At 33.2% G+C, this 21674-nt stretch overlaps 1 protein-coding gene across 1 annotated transcript; it reads left to right on the top strand.

The window, feature by feature from the left end:
- Window positions 1–2351: 2351 nt before the first annotated feature.
- LOC133196110 (uncharacterized protein SYNPCC7002_A1628-like) lies at window positions 2352–20192 on the top strand. The gene is made up of 6 exons (XM_061332048.1): window positions 2352–2427; window positions 4050–4222; window positions 5114–5420; window positions 9343–9536; window positions 12314–12442; window positions 20043–20192. Exons 2-6 carry the CDS (start codon window positions 4076–4078, stop codon window positions 20190–20192), a joined length of 927 nt encoding a protein of 308 aa, XP_061188032.1. The 5' UTR covers window positions 2352–2427; window positions 4050–4075.
- Window positions 20193–21674: the final 1482 nt, after the last annotated feature.

Below are 21674 nucleotides of genomic sequence, written 5' to 3' on the forward strand. Positions count from 1 at the left end.
GACCTGGGAATAAGAAATTTGTATAATCAAAAAATTAAGGCTATTATGAATGAAATGCATTAATCCAAAGATATTATTTTCAGCTATTCCCAACATTTGATACAACTGAACTTTACAATCTACTTAAGGAATCACTGTCTAGTTTGTTGGGTATGCCAGGGCATCAACGATAGTTGGAAATGTGGGATAATTTGCATAATGGGTGAATTTCAATACTATAGTCCCCACCCACTGACATTAGACACAAAGACAGCCGCAAGAGATTGACATGCATGTTAGGCTCCTGACCTTGACAAAATTTACATTCAAGTTTAACTATCAAGAAATCAACTCACCTAACTTTTAGAAGTTATCACAGAGAAAGCAATTTATCCTGCAACCACCCCTTGTATTGACTGAATAAAGGTAACCTAATAAACCAAAGCTTTATTCGGTCAATGCCCTAATAAAACCTCTTGCATTTATTCCGACATTCTAAAAGCATTGTGAAGTCATATAAATTGCAATATTTGAGCCATGGCATCATAGCTTCAACTGCAGAGATGTGACTAAATCTGTTGAAAATAGCTAGTTTTTGGACTTCAAATGTAAAAATATGTTGCAGGATAAACAAAATACATGATAACTGTCTTGAAATATAAGCGATAACAAAGACAGCCGCAACAGATTGACATGCAAGTTAGGCTCCTGTCCTTGACAAAATTAATATTCATGTTTAATTATCAAGGAATCAACTCATCTAATTTTTAAAAGTTAATTTATAGGAATGCAATGTAAATATATATAATAGTATCATATTATTCATATATATTGTATATATCATATTGGATCATTTCTTGTACACTGGACAAATTAAAAAAAGAACAGAATCCCTATCACATTGGATATTATTCAAAAACAAAAATATTCTGTTCTGATTCATTGCTGCCAGCTGTTTAAGAGGTGTGTTTCATATCGGCGTTTTCATTGGCTGTGGTCACTGGTGGTGTAACGAGGATGTCAAACATAAAAAAAAATATGAAATAACATATTTTTCATCAAATAATATTTCTACCACTCACAAAGACGCAATTATTAGCTCCAGGCAAAGCTTAAACCTTGAAAAGATTTACCAGATCGTAAGTTTAACTGTTTAATGAGCAGAAGATAGACTGCATCTGTCTGTATCGATACACACATTGTATAGACCATTAACAGCGAATAAATGTTTAAAAACTTGCCTCTAAGATTTATCCATGAAAACTACCTAGAAAGAATTTTGCTTTTATCGTTCTTGTATATAAAAATTGCTTTTGAATGACAGTTTCATTGCTATTTTTGTTCAGTGGACATTTCTGCACTATTTTTGCGTCCATTTTTAATTTTGAGTAACTTGACCAAAAACTAATTCGAGATATGTAACACTTAAATATAATACAACTGAAAAATATTAATAGCAAAAAACTACCTATGTGCTTAAATGACTTTTTTTATATCATTCAAATGAATTTTTAGATATCATATATCCTAGTCCTAAATATATTTTTGAGCGGACAAATTTACGTACGATTTATTTAGTTTTCTGATGGTAAACAAAAACACCTGGATATGTTTATGTTTTTAAACCAGGTATATCTGCACAAAGCTACTGTGTCATACTATTACAGCATTATACATGATCATAACCATAGTTTGCATTTGTTTTTAAAATACATTAGTGTTTAAAGCATGCAGCTTGATGAAAGTCAAGTCTTCACTGTAAATTTAACATTGGTTAAAGCCTGAATATTGCAGTGGTCAGGCAGGGTTATATATACTATATATTATACTTTCGTTTTAGATTTACTAGCCCAACGGGCTAATGCAGTATAGATTTATGATAGCCTGACCTCTAAAATTGGTAGCCCCGGGCGTCGGGCGATGGTAATTGCACACTCTTGAAGCTAGAATAAGCAGTGTCTCAGGACAAGCCCTCGATCACCACAGTGTTAGATGTGCAACAGTTTAATGTCAGCAGTTGATCAGTTAATGGATTTTTTTTCAGTTTGGGGAGGGGGTAATACGATATTCTTCTGACTCTTATCCCCACTTTTATATTTTTGATATGCGCATGGTACATGTTAGTTGCAGAACTGTAGCTCGATCTCTGCTTGAGAAAATTCGTACTAGAGAGCTACATCTCCAAGCATTGTAAAAACCTTCAATTTACAGCAAAGCTTTTTTATTCTCTCTTTGGGTATTATTTCTTGTATTAATGTATAGTATATGCATTCTTCAGCTTAAAGTATGGTATCTGTTAATTAACCATATATTTAACTCTTATTCCTGATACTCTATTTACCTTTAGGTCACGTTAATTTAGGATGACCCCACCATATGGACGTAGGAATGTGAATTTAAAAGCTGACATTCCAACCCGGCCACATAGCTGTTTGTAACAGTTGAAAGGTAAATAAAGTATCAGGATTACTAATAAAATATGGTTATAATTAAGTAATATCATCCTTTAAATGGGGAAACACATATAATGCAAGAAATAATACCCGAAGCCAGCGACAAAATAAGTGTTCCTGTAAATTGAAGATTTTTACAATGCATGAATCTGTCGCTCTGGTTTGGTAATCTATACTGCTGATTGTGCTGGGTCTGACTAATGCAGAAAAAAAGGAGAGACAGGGTCTTCCTCACAAAGTTTGTTGCCTTGCATGATTTCTACAGTTTACACCCTGGTAAGACGCATACCGTCCACAAATCTCATGGATGGTGCATCTAAGGATGTCCATTTCCCAGCCTGCTTCGGATGCTGGATCTGACCTTTATTTTCCAGATGAGTGAATTTTAGCAATACTTTAACCAAATTAGCATGGATGATGAATTTAGATATGGCCACTTCCAGACCAGCCTTGGATCCTGAATCTGACCTACATTTTCCAGATGAGTGACCATGAGGATAATGTTTCTGAAGTAGCAGTATAGCTATGTGGCCTGTTATGGTTATACATAGATGATGCATCGAGGGATGGACACTTCCAGACTTGCTTCGGATGTTTGAACTGACAGACATTTTCTTGATTAGTGAAAGGTTAAAGTTTTTGGAGCAGGTCCATTTCCAAGTAACTATAAGTCCTACTTAAATCAAACTTGCTTAGATATTGATTTTGGGATGCAAATTAACTAGAAAAAAAATATGATGCGAGATATGTTGTCTGTACAATTTTTTTCAACCAGAGAGATACAGTTCTGCAGCTAGGTACATATGATCATTATTTTGAAAAGAAGACATAAAAAATACCTGACTGGCCAGAAAGAAAAAGCGACGAACCTAACCAGGATTTGAACCCAAGAAACTCTGAATAACTAGTCAGGTGCTCTACCAATGGAGAGCTATCTGGCAACAAGCACTCAAAGATGTCTGACCACCACACTACTCCCTCCTTAAAGGTCCTCAACCCCAAAGGCACTAACCAGGCTCTTCCCTAACAGGTCTCTCACCTGTCACTTCCAGGGCATGGTCATGGCACCAATGTATATGTAACCAGCAAGGAGGAAAATGCAATGGACCAGACAGGATTTGATCCCGAGCCCACTGGGGCTCTACCAACTGAACTATCTGGCTATGTTAATTAACTATTTTTATTGTTTCCATCATTTTCATTAATCTGCTTTGAAGTCTAACATTACCCTCCTTTTATTGTGTTACTGAAAATACATTATTTCATATAATCTGATAATAGAAAATATTCCAATAATTTATCTTTAAAAATACCAGTACTTTAGCACACGCAGAAAGTATTTTTCCCCTTATAGATATTCTTTGAGGTAAGCTTAGTAATCTTTGAATACCTATGATTTTCTAAATGCATGCAGATATTGATCTGATTTTTGGTTTGTGAGTGTACCTTGAAGAGATGCTGATAAAGTTTGCATCTTATTCCGCCTCGATGATTTTTGGCAGAATGTTGGCCTTTTTAATTTTTAAGGGATCCCAGATTACACTTATCAGTAGGGGACTAGTGTTGCTTATGCAATATTCTCAGAATGCTTGTTATTTAATTGATTAATATTTACAGAAAATTTTGGCTGATGGGAGGAAGTGATGAAGATGAGGAATGTAATATCTTTGTCAGATATAAGGAAATTGAATTGCTGCAGAAAAATGAAATTCAAGTCATCTGATCAAAAGAGGTCATGTTCACTTGATTTAAGCAAAAAGCACTCAAACAGTAGGGATATTCTTGAAAAGGTAAGACAGTATAGCACTAATAATTTACATTCAGAAAACTTAGCATTGTTATATTTATGTCCCCCTTCGAAGAAGGGAGGGCATATTGCTTTGATGCTGTCTGTAGGTCGGTAGGTTTTCTTTGCAGGGGTTACACATACTGAAATGAAATTTGGTATACAGATTTATCATAAGAATATTTAAGTCAATTTCTGTTTTAGGTATGATCGATCAATTTTTGACAGAGTTATGCCCCTTGGACTTAAGAAAAATTCCAATTATTTGCAGTTTCCGTTCTTTTTCTTCGCAGAGGTTGCACATACTGAAATGAAATTTGGTATACAGGTTTATTATAAAAATATCTAACTCAAGTTCTGTTTTGGGTACAATTGAGCAATTTTTGTCAGAGTTATCCCCCTTGGACTTAGAAAAATTCCATTATTGGGAGGGGGCATAAATGTTTCACAAACATCTCTTGTTGCAGAAGGTTATTCTTCTATTTTAAAAGTCATTACAATTAACATGATAACCCCTGAAAGCAGAATGTTATCCATTACCAGGTATTTAAACAGTTACACTTTATCATAAAAAAAATTTTACAGATTGCTTGGAATTATACAGGTTAAATTTTGTCTAGATATTGTTCAATTTTTATAACATGATATAAATTGTTTTGTAATTTGGATTGAGTCTATTTAATAAGTAAAATCTCCTTCCCGAGGAATACCTCATTATATCTGTTTTGTGATGAATTCTCCTAAGTAATATAGTACATGCAGTATCTCAGCGATGAATTCTTAAGTTTCAAGGGTTTTCTCGGGGATGGTAGACTTTTCAGATTTTGATATAAGAAGATAGACACTATAGAGACATATTCCCTATAAAAATATTTTATTTTTTCAAATCTTTCAGGTCAAAAGGCTGGAAATACATGGTCTTCCCATTGTACATCATGATGGATACGTGTGTGAATTTCCCTTTAAACATAGATTTGCGATGAGAAAATTCCATGGAGTTTTACGATATCTCAGAACTGATAATGTGATATCAATGAAACAGATCTTTAAACCAACTGCTATAGACCCAGATTTGCTAAAACTTGTGCATACTCCCAACTATGTTGACCGATTCCTTACTGGGAAAACAACAGTTGAAGAGCAGAGACTCACTGGATTTAAATGGAGTCTGGGAATTGTATCAAGATGCAGATTAGAAACAGGTGTGCATACTTTAGTTTCATTACAATCTTTTCTTATTTTTAGGTTGTATTATGTCTAATAAAATTACTTAATAGTTGCATGATTCTAGGAATTTATAATTATATTGCCTCTGAAAAGTCACATTATTCTCCCAAAGCAGTTAGACCAAAGTACCTTATACTCCAGAAAGACTAGAATAGCACCATGAGAATTAAATGAATCAATCTCTGATTTATCAATGTCTAATGAACTGTAAAACCAGCTAGATCGTTGTTTTGTTTTTGAAAAAAAAAATCATTCATTGCGATGTTGAAAGATGAATTATGATACATTTTCAGGAGTTGCAACTTTGAGAGTCTAATATTGATCATTTCTAGGCAATATTCATTGTCGGATACCCATGGGTGATCTCGACTTTTACTTATCAGGATGATATTACATGTATGATAAGTAATAGACGAGATCACCCGTGGGTATCGGACAATGGGCAATATTATCTAGTAAACATTTCTTTCAAAGGCTCTGATCTAGCTGCTGTAAAATATGTTCTGTTTTTAAAAAAAATTCTGTTTTTATACCAGCTGCCAGGAAATGGCCAGGGCATATAGTGTTATCAATTTCTGTCCATCATTTTGTCACTCTGCTGTTGTCATTCCATCATAGTTAGTCTTCCAGACATTTTTAGCTCACCTGAGCCAAAGAATTCAGTGGGCTTTTCTGATAGAAATTTATCCAGAAAAGATGAAATTTATGTGAAAGCTGTATTACCTTGTGTAGATGTAAGTTTAATTAAATCATGACCCCTAGGGTTGGATGGGGCTACAATGAGCGATCAAAGATTTACATATTAGAAATTCAGAGAAAAAATCTTCTCAAAAACCACTGGGCCAGAAGAATTGAAACTTATGTGAAAGCTTTGTTAAATAGATTCAAATTTATTCAAATCATAACCTCTGGGGGTAGTGCGGGGCCACAATGGATGATCAAAGTTTTGCACAGGAATATATAGGAAACAATCTTTAAAAATCTTCTTCTCAAGAACAGCAAAGGCAAAATTAGTATGTCATATTTATTTGGAAGCATCCTTGGGTAGTGTAGAGTCAAAGAACAAGATAGGCTAAGACCCCTTTTTGGCCCCTGGTTTGGGGTGGCTTTTAGAATGATGTAACAGTTTATCAATAAAATCCTGTTGTCACCCCTGTCACTAAATGATTATTGGTTCTAAGTTCTGGGATACACAGAGGCCACAGGAAGGTCAGAAAATATAAGAAGTTCCGAAATTTCTCATTTTTATGTAAATTTTCATCGATTTTACAGCAATTTTGTTTCAGAAAACATAGAGCACAAGCTTGCAAATATATATCTCATACACTACTATCAGACGCATCTTGTGTATAAAAATCTCAGATAGGCAAGCTTGTGCTCCATGTTCTTCAAAGTGAAAAGCTTAGTCTTGTATTCCACCTTACAAGTTGAAGAGTACTCCCTTGTTTTCCTACAGATATTCCCCAACTGTTGCATCCAAAATTTTCTAAAAACAAACTCCACAGTGTGGACAGTGAACGTCTAAAACAAAATCCTCTTATGTAACTGTGCTTGTTCTTTCTCTCCTTTCAACTATAGTCAGATCATTATAGCCTTTGTTTGTAAGACTCATTATTACAACTGCATTTTAGAATAATTTTAGAAGTTTTAATTCCACATCTGGTAATCCAACCTATACTGACAGTTCCCTTGCAAGGAATGAAATTCTTCAAAAATCACCTTTCAGTTTTAAATACGTTTTAAAACAATTCTAGTCAATGGAAATGAGTTTGATTTACCGTACCCTTTCGGAAACTTCATAAAAGACTTACATGTATATTGCAGGGTCAAGTAAACCCTAATGCTTATTCCTCATCAAATGTTAATGCTGTAAAGGAGTTACCTCAGACAAATTGTTATACATCATATTCAAGAAGTGGTGTAAAGCAAATGTGGATTCTAGAAAATAAAAAAGCAACGAAATTTTGCATATTGTATGATAATAATAAAATATTGTGTATGACAGTGAGTATTATTACGTGTGTTTTAGATATTATTCAGTGGTGTATATTCCTTTCTGCTAATGTGTGGGCTAATGTGAAGTCACAGATTTCACCTGAAACGCGAATTGCGGGTAGGCAAGGAGGGAGCCGCTCACCCTCAATGGAGGGTGGGGGTCGGAGAAGTGAACTACGTAAAAGTTGGATAGGCATAAAAGTGTGGATTGCTAAAAATACTTTTATTGCATTTGATGATTCTAGTAAACTGGTAAATAAATAAGATTTATGATCAACTTTTCCCCATTTTCAACCAAATACATGTATAAAAATATAATATTTTTACTTCAAGAAAATGATGTGTAGGCTACAGCCTTTTTGCCTATATGGAATATACGCCATTGTTATTCCTAATATACTATTATAGATCTTAGCACTATACTTCACGCTACGATATCTTAATTTGATTCTAAAGAAATGTCAATATTGTGAAAAAGGTACAGCCCCTTTTTCTGAGTATAGTATTTTGCTGCAGTACATTTTCATTTAGATGCTGCCCCCCCCCCCCCCATTTTTTGCTGCTCTAAGCTCGAGCACTGACAGATTCCAGATTTGGACTGTTAAGGATTTTTTAATTATTATTTTGCTTGTCAGAGGTCACTCCCCGCACTTTTGAAACAGTTGCTGCAGGCCTGAGGTGTGTTAAAAACAATTACTAGCTGTAAATTACACCCCTCCTTTTAATCATGTAGTTTAAAAACAATGACCAGCTGAAAATTATTTACTTCCTATTATCGTTTATTGATGTTCAATCTAAAGTTGAAAATGACTTCATAAAGTAATTTTGAATTTTTGGATTGAAAACTAATAAACAACACTATTAATCATACATTGTTAAGAACAATCTCCAACTGTATATATAAGTCACTATATGTATATTGCATTTGGCAATATACGCAAAACATAACAAATATCAGTTTTATTTGCAATAGATTTTAGCAGTTTTTAAAATTACTAATGATTTGATCTGAACATATTTTATTGCAAGAAATGATTGGGCACAAGTTCTAAAAACTTAATTCTCCTTCTCGCTACATGTAATATCACAAAAGATTGAATTAGACGTGAAATTACTAATACCTTTTTTTTCAAAGAATATACATAAAATATCTAGATATCAAGATATCCTTGAATGTGATATTGTATACTGAATAATGTCTTCTTCAAAGATTGCAGAGAAAATATGGGATAAGTTTAGAGATCCGTAGCTTTACAGTTCCCTTTCAAGGAATGAATTATTAAATAAAAAAAAATACATCATGCAGTTTTATTTGCATCATAATTTAGCGTTTTTATGCCCCGGGATCGAAAGATCCCGGGGGTATATTGTTTTTATCCTGTCTGTCTGTTTGTTTGTCTGTCTGTTGTCAACTTTAACCTAGCCCATAACTACTGTGCTGTCAAGGGTAAGGCTTTAATATTTGACATGAGTGTTCATTATGACAAGACCTTTCCATTGGTACAGAAATTTTTGATCATGTGACCTCAACTGTGACCTTTGACCTACATTTGAAAAACTTTTAACATTGGCCATAACTATTGCACTGTAGTCTACGTCCCACTCCAGAATTGTGTTACCATCGGGGGCATAGTGTTTCACAAACACATCTTGTTTTTTTATGTAATACCTTTTTTTAAAAATATTTTTTATGTTCACATAACGTTTTCACTGGGATATAATTTCGTTGATTTATGTTATCCATAAATTAAACGTTTAATACACTGTGCTTTTACAACTGAAGTTGGGGAACATTAATAAAAAAAAAATTAAATGCATTGCGGGAAAAATTTAATGTTTTTGTTCAATGTTTAACTACGTGTTGTGTTCGTACTCTCAGTTCTGTTAAATGCTTTAAAATAGGAGGAACACTTTTGGCGGGTCGAATTGCTATGGAGCATGGGATAGCATGCAGCACAGGAGGTGGTACTCACCACGCCTTTCCTAGCCACGGGGCTGGGTATTGCCTTTTGAATGATATGGCGGTCACTGCTGCTGTTTTGTTTAAAGAGTGCCAAGTCCAAAAAGTCCTGATTGTGGACCTGGATGTTCATCAGGTTGGTTTTGAATAACTGTGCTGGGATATAGATAGGTTTAGTTCATTTCCGATGTATTATGGAAGCAGATACCATCATGCAGTGCAGGGACGTAGCATCGTTTTTGAAAGTGGGGGGGGGGGGGGCAGCCAGAGAAAAAAAAAATCAACTTACCTGGGAAAAACTTGACAAGCCAAAAAAAAAGGGGGGGGGATTGTCCGAACTCGAAAATCCTATTTCGTGGGGGGGGGGGGGGGGGGGGGGGGGGGTTCCAACTTCTTTCAGTACCAAATTTTTATTCATACACTACTACAAAACCCTTATTTGACTATTCTACAACAAAAAGTGGGGAGGCCAACCGGCCTTTCAATTAACATTTCAAATAGTAAAAAAAAGTCTTCGGAAAAAAGGGGTAGCCCCTCCTCCCGTTACTACGCGCCTGCAGTGTGTCACAGTTAGGCTCTATTGAAAAGTTGATAGTTCGTTTTTTAATACTCGTACGAAAGTACGGAAGCCCATTAAGGACCTATAAAAAAAAAAATTTGAATTCGATATAACGTTGAATTTGTTTGAACGAATTTAATTCGTTATAACAATTTTTATACCCCGCCATGAATATGGCCGGGGCATATAGTGTTTGTCATGTCCGTCTTCCGTCCTTCTGTCTGTCCTTCCGTCACACTGTGCGTTTAGCTCTGTTCAAAGCTCAGTTTCAAAGAAACTATCCAAGTTATTTTTATCAAACTTCATATGCTGGTAGATATTGATGAGAGCTATGCAACTGCATCAACATTTTTTGACCTTGACCTTTCCTTTGACCTTGACCTCACTTTTCTCAATTAGTGTTAAAATGTTGCATTACTAATATACCCTTGGCGGGGCATTCATGTCCTATGGACATATTTCTAGTTTGAATTCGTTAAAACGAATTAAATTTGTTATAACATATCTGTTGAATTTGATAAAACGAATTCAGCAAATTTTTTTTTTATAACAGATTAAAGTTGTTTAAATGAATTCTAAAATTTGTAATATTTAATTAAATTCGTTTAAACAAATTCTTAAATTTATTATAACAAATTAAAGTCGTTTATTCAAAATCTACGGAAGCCCATTTAGGACCTTTCAAAAAATATTTTTGAATTCGATATAAAGAATACTTGTAATCGAATTTGTTATAACGAATTTAATTCGTTATAACAATCTCTCTGAATTCATTATAATGAATTAAATCTGTTATAACAAATTCGTTGAATTCGTTAAAACCAATTCAAAAATTTGTCATAACAAAATAAATTCGTTTTAACGAATTCTAAAATTTGTTATAACAGATTAAATTTGTTTAAACAGATTCTTTAATTTGTTAAAACGAATTCAACAAATCGGTATATCGAATGCATATATATTTTTCTACAGGCCCTTATTGTTGAATTTGAATCAACGAATTTAATTCGTTATAACAAATCTAAGAATCTGTTTAAACAAATTTGATTTGATATAATAACAAATTTTAGAAATCGTTAAAACGAATTTATTTTGTTATACCAATTTTTTGAATTCGTTATAACGAATTTAACAAACTTGTTACGACAAATTGAAATCGTTATAATTCAAAGAAATTGTTATAAAGGATTAAATTCGTTATAACAAATTTGACAATTCGAAATATCGAATTCAAAAATATTTTTTGATAGGTCCTAAATATAAATGGGCTTCCGTAAAAATTGACAATTAGGACCTATAGAAAAGTATTTGTGAATTCGTTATAACAAATACAACAATTTGTTATAACAAATTAATTCGTTATAACGAATTCAAAAATTGTTATAACGAATTTAATTTGTTATAACAAATTTTAGAATCCGTTTAAACGAGTTTAATTTGTTATAATTTTTTTTATTCGTTATAACGAATTCAAGAAATCTGTTTTAACAGATTTAATTCATCATAACATATTCAAAAAAATATTATAACGAATTAAATAAAAATTTGTTTTAACAAATTTGACAATTCTTTATATCGAATTCAAAAATATTTTTTGATAGGTTTTAAATGAGCTTCCGTGCGGAAACCCATAAGGACCTATCAAAAAAAAATTGAATTTGATATAACGAACTGTCAAATTTGTTAAAATTAATTTAATTTTCGTTACAGCATTTTTTTTAATTCGTTATACCGTATTTAATTTGTTAAAACAGATTTGTTAAATTCGTTATAACGCATTCAAAAAGTTGTTATAATAGATTAAATTTGTTCAAACGAGTTCCAAAATTTGATATAACGAATGAAAATTTTTGGAACGAATTCTTAAATTTGTTATAATTCGTTTAATCAAATTAAACTTTTATGGCCTACAGAAAAATATTATGAAATCCATATAACGAATTGTCGAATTCCTTTAAACAAATACATGTATAATTCGTTATAACAAAGTTGATTTCGTTTAAACGAATTTTATTCCTATAAAAAAAGAATTCATTCCGACCCTCCGTGCGAATATTGAATGTGTGAACAACGTAAACTTATTTTCAGCATTTTCTCGGAAATTTCTGAACCAATATCAGAATAAATTTGTTATCAAAACGGAATAAAAATTTTGATTTTTCTGCCCGTCTAGACTCTTAAGACGAAGGATGGAGTTAATCATGAAAATTAATCTAAAAAACTGTAGTTTTGGAGTCATACATCGACGTACATGTACCAAAGACCATGCTTGTGGTTCATTTTAAGTCAAAATTAAAATTTAAATAAATCAACTGATTGAAATAAAAATTTATATATATTGATTTATTGTACAGGGTGACGGCACAGCTTACATCTTCAGCGACAGTTGTGCAATTTTTACTTTCTCAATGCACTGTGAAAAAAACTATCCTTTAAAGAAACAGGCAAGCGACATGGATATAGGGCTTATAACGGGAATTTCCGTAAGTATTCTACAAGTGATACTACTAAACTCAGACCACCTAAACTAGAAACTAACTTTGGGAGAGCTCTTAATAAGGGCATCAGATGAACTCTTCTAATCAAATTTTTTTCTCTTAGTTTTTTTTAAAAATTATAACAGGTTAACTTGAGTATTTTGACTTCTTTTGAACCACCAATTTCAAGTAGACTTCCTGAATTTTTTCCATTAATTAAGAATTTAAATAAGGCTTTGTCACCCATCAAAAGTACAAATAACTCGACAAAGTGGACTTGCCTTTTAAAAAATATTACGGACCCAGATGCATGTCTAGAAAAGAAATTTTTTAAACCAGTATAAGTGTGAGGCTCTCTGTCATTTCTTTTTGATGCATTTCATCTCTGGCATAGACTCGTCTTATTATTTGTATGTATTTGTGTTGATAACGGGGAAAAAGTAATAAGAATAATTAAATCTGAAAGAGATTAACTTTCCCTCCTGTGACGCAATTTGAATCATTTTTAGAGGATTCCAATTGATGCTTCTGTACTCTTGGATGGCTGTTAATGCGATTGTGTTGTGACCTTTCACTTTCTGTCCAAAGGCTATTGGTAGACAATTTTGGCCAGAAGCATGCATATTATTTGCATTCTTTGTTGTGAGTTCGATTTGGTCATACCAACAGAGAGTCTTGTAAATTATGATGCCCAATTTCTTTTTCTTCTCTACCCTGTCAAGCTGGCAATGGTCACTGTTCATTTAGTTCGATTGAGGTCTTTACCTAGAATGTAAAAAATCGGAAACTTCTGTGAATGGACTACATAACACGTCCTTCTTTCTATTGTTAAGCTTAACATCCAAATCTTGTATCCATTTACGGTCATCTGATGAATTAATTTTCATGTAGATGATGTTGGAAAAGAATATGGGTGACATTTCTAAACACTGATGAAGGATAAGTTGAAGACTTAACAATTGGCATTAGAGGCTGGAATCCTTTGTTTTGTTCAGACATCATGGAGCACTCACCGTGCTCATTCCTGAACCATTTGTACTGTTTTTACCAAAGTGTTGTGTCTTGAGCAGAATTCCCTTACTGACACCCTATCAGAAGCCTTAACAACGCATAAGAGATAACTTCTCTCTGACCCTTTTTATTTTCATTCCGGACTAGCCCTGAAAAGTTATATGTGACTCACAATCGAAAGACATTTTGAGTATTCAAATAGAAGGATCTGACGCTGTTCTTCTTGTCTTATGATATTGCTGCGTTCAACGTATCGATTCCTCTGATTAAAAAAACGCGCCAATTACTAGCTGAGCAATTTTAATTTCTAAATGATGGATGGCTGCAACAGACTAGTATGTGGAAGTTAAAAGCTCGCTCCGTGATCGGAAGGTCGTGACTTCGCATCTCGGCCGCGACTGACCTAAGTCGATAAAAAATAGGTAGTAACTGTTCCTTCGCCAAGCGCTCGGCACTTTGAAGTGAAAGTTGAGGGTCCTTCGGATGAGACCTTAAAAACCGAGGCCCCGTGTCACGGCAGACGTTGGCACGATAAAGATCCTTCACTGCTCAATGGTCCTGAGAGCCGAGTAAAGGTCTAAATTTGAAGCCCTTCACCGGTACATGGTGACGTCTCTATATGAGTGAAAAGTTCTCGAATGAGACGTAAAACAAAACGCAATCAATCAATCCTAAATTTAATATGGAGAAAGTGTCGACAATACTCCAGCGAGTTCTGACGATCATTCTTTCCCTATTCCAGTTAAACTTCACCCAGTCCAGTGATAGAAGGTCCTTTCACTCAACTGTTCAAAGAGATTTTTCATCTTACTTGAAAATATTGAAAATACATGCGTTCCACATTTTATATAATGTAAAGTCTAAATCAACATATCAAAGACCAACTACTTAATATGTTAATATTTGTAAACTATTCCAAATACATCACGACCTTGACTAAAGACTGTATCTCGCAAGTCAAGATCGTTGGGCAATAGTAGCGAAATGGTGTCGGGACCAGTACTCCTCAAATCTTTAAAATTGCATTGAAAGATATTGCCTCTACGTCAAATTAAAGGGCATGGTCATCGTCCAACTAGTTTGGGGAATATCAAATTTTAAGGTGTCAGGTCCAGAACTTTAGAGATCTTGATTGCAATAATTTCAAATTTTAGACTATTGCTGCTCCTATGTATCAAGGCTGTATAACTTTAAGTTTTCGGCAGAAAATTCATACTTCAGTATACTTATGTTATTGCCCATGAAATTAACTTTGAGGTTCAAGCTTTTGTTAATAATTTCCTTATCAAGATTAGAGTTCAGAAAAGGGAGACAGCTGTGAAGTTTTATTAGGATTTTAATTTTTTCCGTCTCTCTCCCCCCCCCCCCCCCTTTGGACAAAGTTGTGAAAATGGTATAGTGTTAATTAACACACACCCCCCCTCGCTTGAAAAGAAGGGAATGTATAGTGATGTGGCGTACCTCCGCTCATCCTTCTGTCTGCACGTCCATCTGTTACGCTTTAGGGTACAAATCTCTTATCTGCAACTCCTCTTATACCACTGAACAAGATTTAATTTAATTAGACTTTTACAGAATCTTTGTTTCATAGTGCCATTGTGCACTTCCTATTTTTACTTTTTGATCGGACACATATTTCGGGTTTCCAATAGAAAAACAATTTCTGTAATATTGAGGGGTACCCATCTCTTATCTGCAACTTCTTCTATACCACTGCAGGGCTCAACATTAACTTTAAAATAAACTAGACCAGTCGGACTAGTACATGAAAATTTCACTAGACCTGACCTCAATTTCACTAGACCTGACCTAATATCCATGGTTCACTGAACCAATCAATATTACATAGGCGTCGGAACCAGGGGAGGAGGCTGGGGGGGGGGGTAGCCTCCCTACTTTTTTTTTTTTAGCAAAGATAGACATAATATAGGCATTGAAAATTGGGGCTAAGTCCCCATACGTTTTTTTTTGTTGGTTTAGTCCCCCACTTTTAATTAACCCCCCACTTTCAATTTGCTTCTGACGCCTATGTTACAACGTGAATATGATCATGAAGAGAAAACCCCAGAGTTGAAAAACATTATCAGTGTAAGCAAATCGATGCTTACCTTAAGTTGGTTTTGGTGCAAAGAAAATTATATAATATAACTCTTTTTACTAAATTCAAGAAAATATCAGAAAGGGGGATGTATTATATTTCAACTCGATTAAGTTCTATCACTGGTTAAATTAAACACACAGTGCAACAGCTATCATAAATGACCTAGCAGGAAGAAAACATCTTGGTAGAGTTAGCTTTAAAAAGCAAGTCAAATGGTAGCATGATTAATGAAATATTGATATGTATACTAAGGCCAAAAAAATATGTTTCCTGTTACATTCACACAGAAGCAAGTGTTGGTCGATAGGGATTTTTTTCGGCTAATATAAACTACCTCACATACTGACTTATAATATAGGGTCAAACATTCACGGACTGAACTAACCAGGTGTGATATTTACAGTGGGCACCCATCATGGCTGTCTTGCGGTAGAGAACGAAGTTCAAAAAGTTGTGGGGGAAATGCTAGATGATATAATAATGATCATTACTCTTCGTAATTAAGTTGAATGTTGACTAGGTTGACACATTTTATATCTCAAATAAAGCTACAATTAACATTCTTGGTAATAACTGCATCAGCTGATTGATCAAACACAGATTTGGCAGGGGAAAAATTGGTGTCCAGTCACTTCGTACACAAACCGAGTCGTACACAAACCAACTCGTATACAAAAAGTCAACTCGTACACAAAAACCAGAAGTCAACTCGTACACAACATTTATATACAATCGTTATTATTTAATTTTATACAAATAATATTTGATAACACGAAGTGTTACTTTTCTTTAAGTTTTTTAAGTTTTTTCCCCTAAATATTTAAATAATTCAACTTCCCTGATAGGATAGGGACATCAAAGACATCAAAGAAGTATTGTTAAACCAACACCCGCGCGGTGGTTTCTTGGATCTGCGACAAACGCTAATTACGAGATGCTCATAATTCGGTATCCTTTAATTATGAGATACTATATGTATCGAAAACGTCTCCAAGTTTCTTCATTCCTTATACTTCACCATGGTTCGAGAGAGTTGTCTTTCCTGCAGCAAGACGGTAAGTTTTCAAAACTTTTTTCATTTAAATAACTTTTGATAAGTGCAAGAAAAATGTGTTATACAGTATACCATTAAATTCTTACCATGTATTTAGATCGAATTTACTATCTACACTAAAAATCTATTTAACATAATAAATTAGGATGCTATAAAATATTATATTCTACATCAACATGCATTACTTGCATAACAGAAAACTTTTTAGAAATATAAAAACTACATATATCAATTCTGTTGACAATTAGAAATCCATTTGAATTAAGTTTTTCAACTACATATTTAACAAATAAAATATTTAAATTTACAATATAAGAATTATTTAAGATAATTCCGTTTATTTAAGAATTAATTTAAGAATTAAGAATGAATTTGACAATCTTGATTTAATTAACTCATGTGCCAAAATGTTGATACAATTAGAGAATATGTTATAGTTAAGCAATGTGTCTTTGATGTGTATAGCCAATTAAGATTAAGATCTATAAATATATGTATACCATTTTTGTTTACAGTATTATTTCAATATTACTGTTATATGTGTGTGTCACTGTGTTATTATTTGCATTATATCTTTATTTAAGATTTACTTATGTGTTGAATCATGTTAGAGATGAATTCTATTTTGTTCAATGAAGGGTATAAATACTAAATTATCAGTAAAAATAATTGTGTGTATATCAAATACTTAGTTTTAAAAAAAGATAATTTTGTTTGATGTAGTGTGTACACTAGTCACTATGATTACATTATCAAATTTTCTTTAATCTAATAGATTAACTTCAACAATTCAATTTTTCTGTCATGTCAGTGTTTAAATAAAGTTTTACAGCATTTATTCTTAATACATTTAACATAGAAGATGAATTTTGTGTTAACATGTGAAGACAAAAATACATTAAAATCTACTACTTCTGAAGACCAACCCTCTTCAAATTGGTACAGTTACTTAGTACACAGAATATAAAAGAATTATGTAATTTAGGAAAATTTTTGCAATCAGCAAGTGCACAAGAACAGTCTCTTTATCAAATTTATAGATCATCAAAAATATTACATGTTTTGTTCATTTCAATTGTATGTTTATTTTATTATTACATGTGTTAATGTGTAAGGTCCAGGAGAATGGACTACAGGTAAAATATTAAAAAAATTATTATTTATATAATTAAATATATATTATATAATTAAAAAGTGTTTTAAACATATATATATATAAATGAAGATAGATGATATAAAAAAGGATATATAAAATTTCAAGACATAAGACACTCTTCAAATTTCAATCTCAGAACATTAATTTTGCTTTTATTTTAATCAGGTTGCATACAGAGAGAGAGACGACGTCAACAAGTGTGTCCGGAAGTTGATGGCTCTCCCTCTCATCCCTGAGGAGCACATCGTTCCTGCCTTCCAGAGGATAAGCAACTCCGTGGGGGAGGAGGGACCCTTGAGGGAAGTTGTTGACTACGTCCAACGGACATGGATCAACAACCGCACCTGGCCTGTGTCATCCTGGTGTACCTTCAACCAGTCCATCCGGACAAACAACGAGGTAATATTTTAAGGAAGTTTACACATGTTGATAAATTATAAAGTTTAAAATATTCAATTTATATTAATTTAAAACTCTTTCTATCAGTTAATATTGTAAAATTTACTTCACATCTATACAATGTAATGAAATTTATAAATATAAATATATACTGTAATTATAATAATTTAAACATTACTTTTTCAGGTTGAAGGCTGGCACACCAGGATGAACATGCAGAAGGCCCAAGGGTCCCACAACCTGCCATTCTACGTCCTCCTAGACCTCCTGAGGAAGGAAGCTGACCTCCTCCCCCTGCAGAGACGCCTGGTCAGTGAGGGGAAGCTGCAGAGGCTGCAGAGGAAGTCCACCAGAAAGGTAACTTGAATTTCAATTAATAATTGAGATATTTTAAATTAATTTACAAATAAAGTGCCAACATAGAGTATATAATTTAATTTAATCTTACCTTTTTAACTTTGTTTAAACATACTTTTGAATTATTTCATTACTTGATGAGGGATCTTACTTACGTGTCTTATTTTTCATATTAGGTCCAGGCCAGGATATTCCAGTTGTGGTCCACTTATGCCATGGGAGACATCTCCACATCTTCCCTTCTGAAGAAACTTGGCCGCCTGTACAGCCCCTTATGAAATCTGACTGTGTTGTGACCAAAACTGAGTTGTGATTTAGTTTTAGTGTATTTTATCTGCTTCTAGTGACTGTGTTTTGTGACCAGTAGTGCTTGTAGTGAATTTAGTTTTAGTGTGTTTTAGCTGTGCTTCTTGTGACTGTGTTTTATGAACAATAATTGACTTGAGTGGACTAGTCTAATAGTGCTTGTTACTTGTGCTTGTTTTATCTTACTTTTGTTTTGGTATTAAATATTATTCAAATAAAAAATAAATAAGAAATTATATGTCTTTGTCTGTTTTCATTAATAAACCACAACAAAGAATGAAAGATGAGAAACCAAAATGACCATAATATTGAATAAAAAAGTATAATAAATAAGTAGCACTATAGAGAGATAGAGAGTATATATAATGACATCATGTGTCAATATTCATATAACAAAATTATGTACGACATACATTCCGGAAAATCTTGTCAACAAATCAATCTGCGCATCGCATCGCGCATATGGTATATGGAAATTCAGAGGCATTAAACTAGTTAAAAATGTACAGAAAACACATTTGTGTACGAGTTGACTTCTCAATTTTTTTGGAAACTATGGCAAATATTACCTTAAATCACATAGGAAAACGTATGTATGAGTTGTGTACGAGTTGACTTCTGGTTTGTATACGAGTTGACTTTTTTTTGTGTACGAGTTGACTTTTTGTATACGAGTTGGTTTGTGTACGACTCGGTTTGTGTACGAAGTGACTGTAAATCGAAAAATTATGGTTCATCGGTTATTTTATTTTACATTGGGATCAAAAATGAAAGTGGAACCTGATCTAACACATCGATAAACAAGAAAAATTTGTAAATTTGTTGAAGTTTTGCTTCATTTAAACTTCGGTCGAAATATATTTACACGACCAGTCAGGCTACCAAGAAGCAAAATAAACAAGACCGGACCTAACGTTTACTTGTCTGAGTCGGTCGGACGTGCCTAAATGTTGAGCCCTGCCACTGAACAAAATTTAATGATACTTTCACAGAATCTTTATTTTATAGTGCCATTGGGCACCTTCTATTTTAGTTTTTGATCGGACTTTTATTTTGGGTCTCCCAGACATGGACTTTGTCATTATAAACATATGAGAGGCGGAGGGTATCATTTTGTGAGCTCAGTGCTCAGTGTACCTCTAGTTTATTATTAAAATCAATCATGATTATATATAAATATTTACAATTAGCGTTGGCTGGAAATCATATGCTTTACATGTAGGATAAAGACTACTTAAACCACGTACAGTCCTATCTCCCTTGGCTGCTGGACAGTTTTAGACCTGATCTTGTTCTGTATGATGCTGGTGTTGACCCACATGAAAAGGATGAATTAGGGAAGCTTAGTCTAACAGATGAAGGTAAGACCTAGGTAATTATATCTTGTAAACATTCCTTAATGAACATTTTGTATTATTGTTTTCATTCACTTAAGTATTTATATTTATTTTTCAATTACAGTCATTCATTGTAAATTGTAAAAAGTCGAAAATACACTTATAGTCATACACACAATAACAAAGATGTATCTTTTTGTACCTGAAATACTACAATTATACACGTACAGTAATTGTACTTTATCCTGCAAATTAACTTGTCAGGACAATGTACTTCAAAGGTACATCACATATTTTACATCGGTTTTGTTTTGGCTGTAGATATTAAAGTTATTAATTCAATACAAATTAATTTTCGGCCTACTAACGTCAGGCTTTCGCAGAATTGCAGCGCTTTAATCATAAAGAAGTTTAGCAAATGACTGTATCTTCTTGAACTTGAATGCTAGTAGTCAGATGCACATATACTCATTGTACTCTGACAACTATTATATCTAACAGCACACACATGTAGGAGTACGGAAGCCCATTTAGGACCTATCAAAAAATATTTTCGAATTCGATATAACGAATTGTAGAATTTGTTATAACGAATTTAATTCGTTATAACAATTTCTTTGAATTCGTTATAACGAATTTAATCTGTTATAACAAATTTGTTGAATTCATTATAACGAATTCAAAAATTTGTTATAACTAATAAGATTCGTTTAAACGAAATCTAAAATTTGTTGAAACAAATTTAATTCGTTATAACAAATTCAAAAATTTGTTATAACGAATTAAATTCGTTAAATCAAATTCAACAATCAGAGCCTTTAGAAAGATATGTATGAATTTGATATAATGATTTGGCGAATTCGTTTTAACGAATTTAAATCCTTACAACAAATTTTTGAATTCGTTTAAACGAATTTAATTTGTTATAACAAATTTTTGAATTCGTTATAACAAATTCAACAAATTTGTTATAACAGATTAAATTCGTTATAACGAATTCAAAGAAATTGTTATAACGAATTAAATTCGTTATAACAAATTTTACAATTCGTTATATCGAATTCAAAAATATTTTTGATAGGTCCTAAATGGGCTTCCGTATAGGAGAGTATGTTTTTAAAACACTTTTATTCATTTAAATGCAGCTATGAAACGAATCCCACCCCTCTGTATCATATGAATACATTTCTGATGCTAGATTAATTCTGAATTTATTTATTTATTTCATGGCCGTAGGGGGGGGGGGGGGGGCACGCCCCCCAATAATTTTGCCGATATATAGATTACTATAGTAAACAGAGATACTTTATGCTTTTGTCCCTCAATAAGAACGTCTGATTCATGTCCCCAGGGTCAGGGGTTCTGGTGCTAGGGCTGGGCTATATAGATCATATAGTGAAAGTGCATTATTTCTTTGAAAATCTTCTTCTTTACTCCTGGGTATTATTGAAACAAATTGAATACATGGTTATGATGAGCAAGAGTGACTCTACCAAAATTGTGAAATTCATGACCCC

This window comes from Saccostrea echinata, unplaced genomic scaffold (assembly GCF_033153115.1).
Source record: "Saccostrea echinata isolate AGI-Se365-2 ecotype Australia unplaced genomic scaffold, CSIRO_AGI_Sech_v1 ptg000030l, whole genome shotgun sequence".
NCBI lineage: Eukaryota > Metazoa > Mollusca > Bivalvia > Ostreida > Ostreidae > Saccostrea > Saccostrea echinata.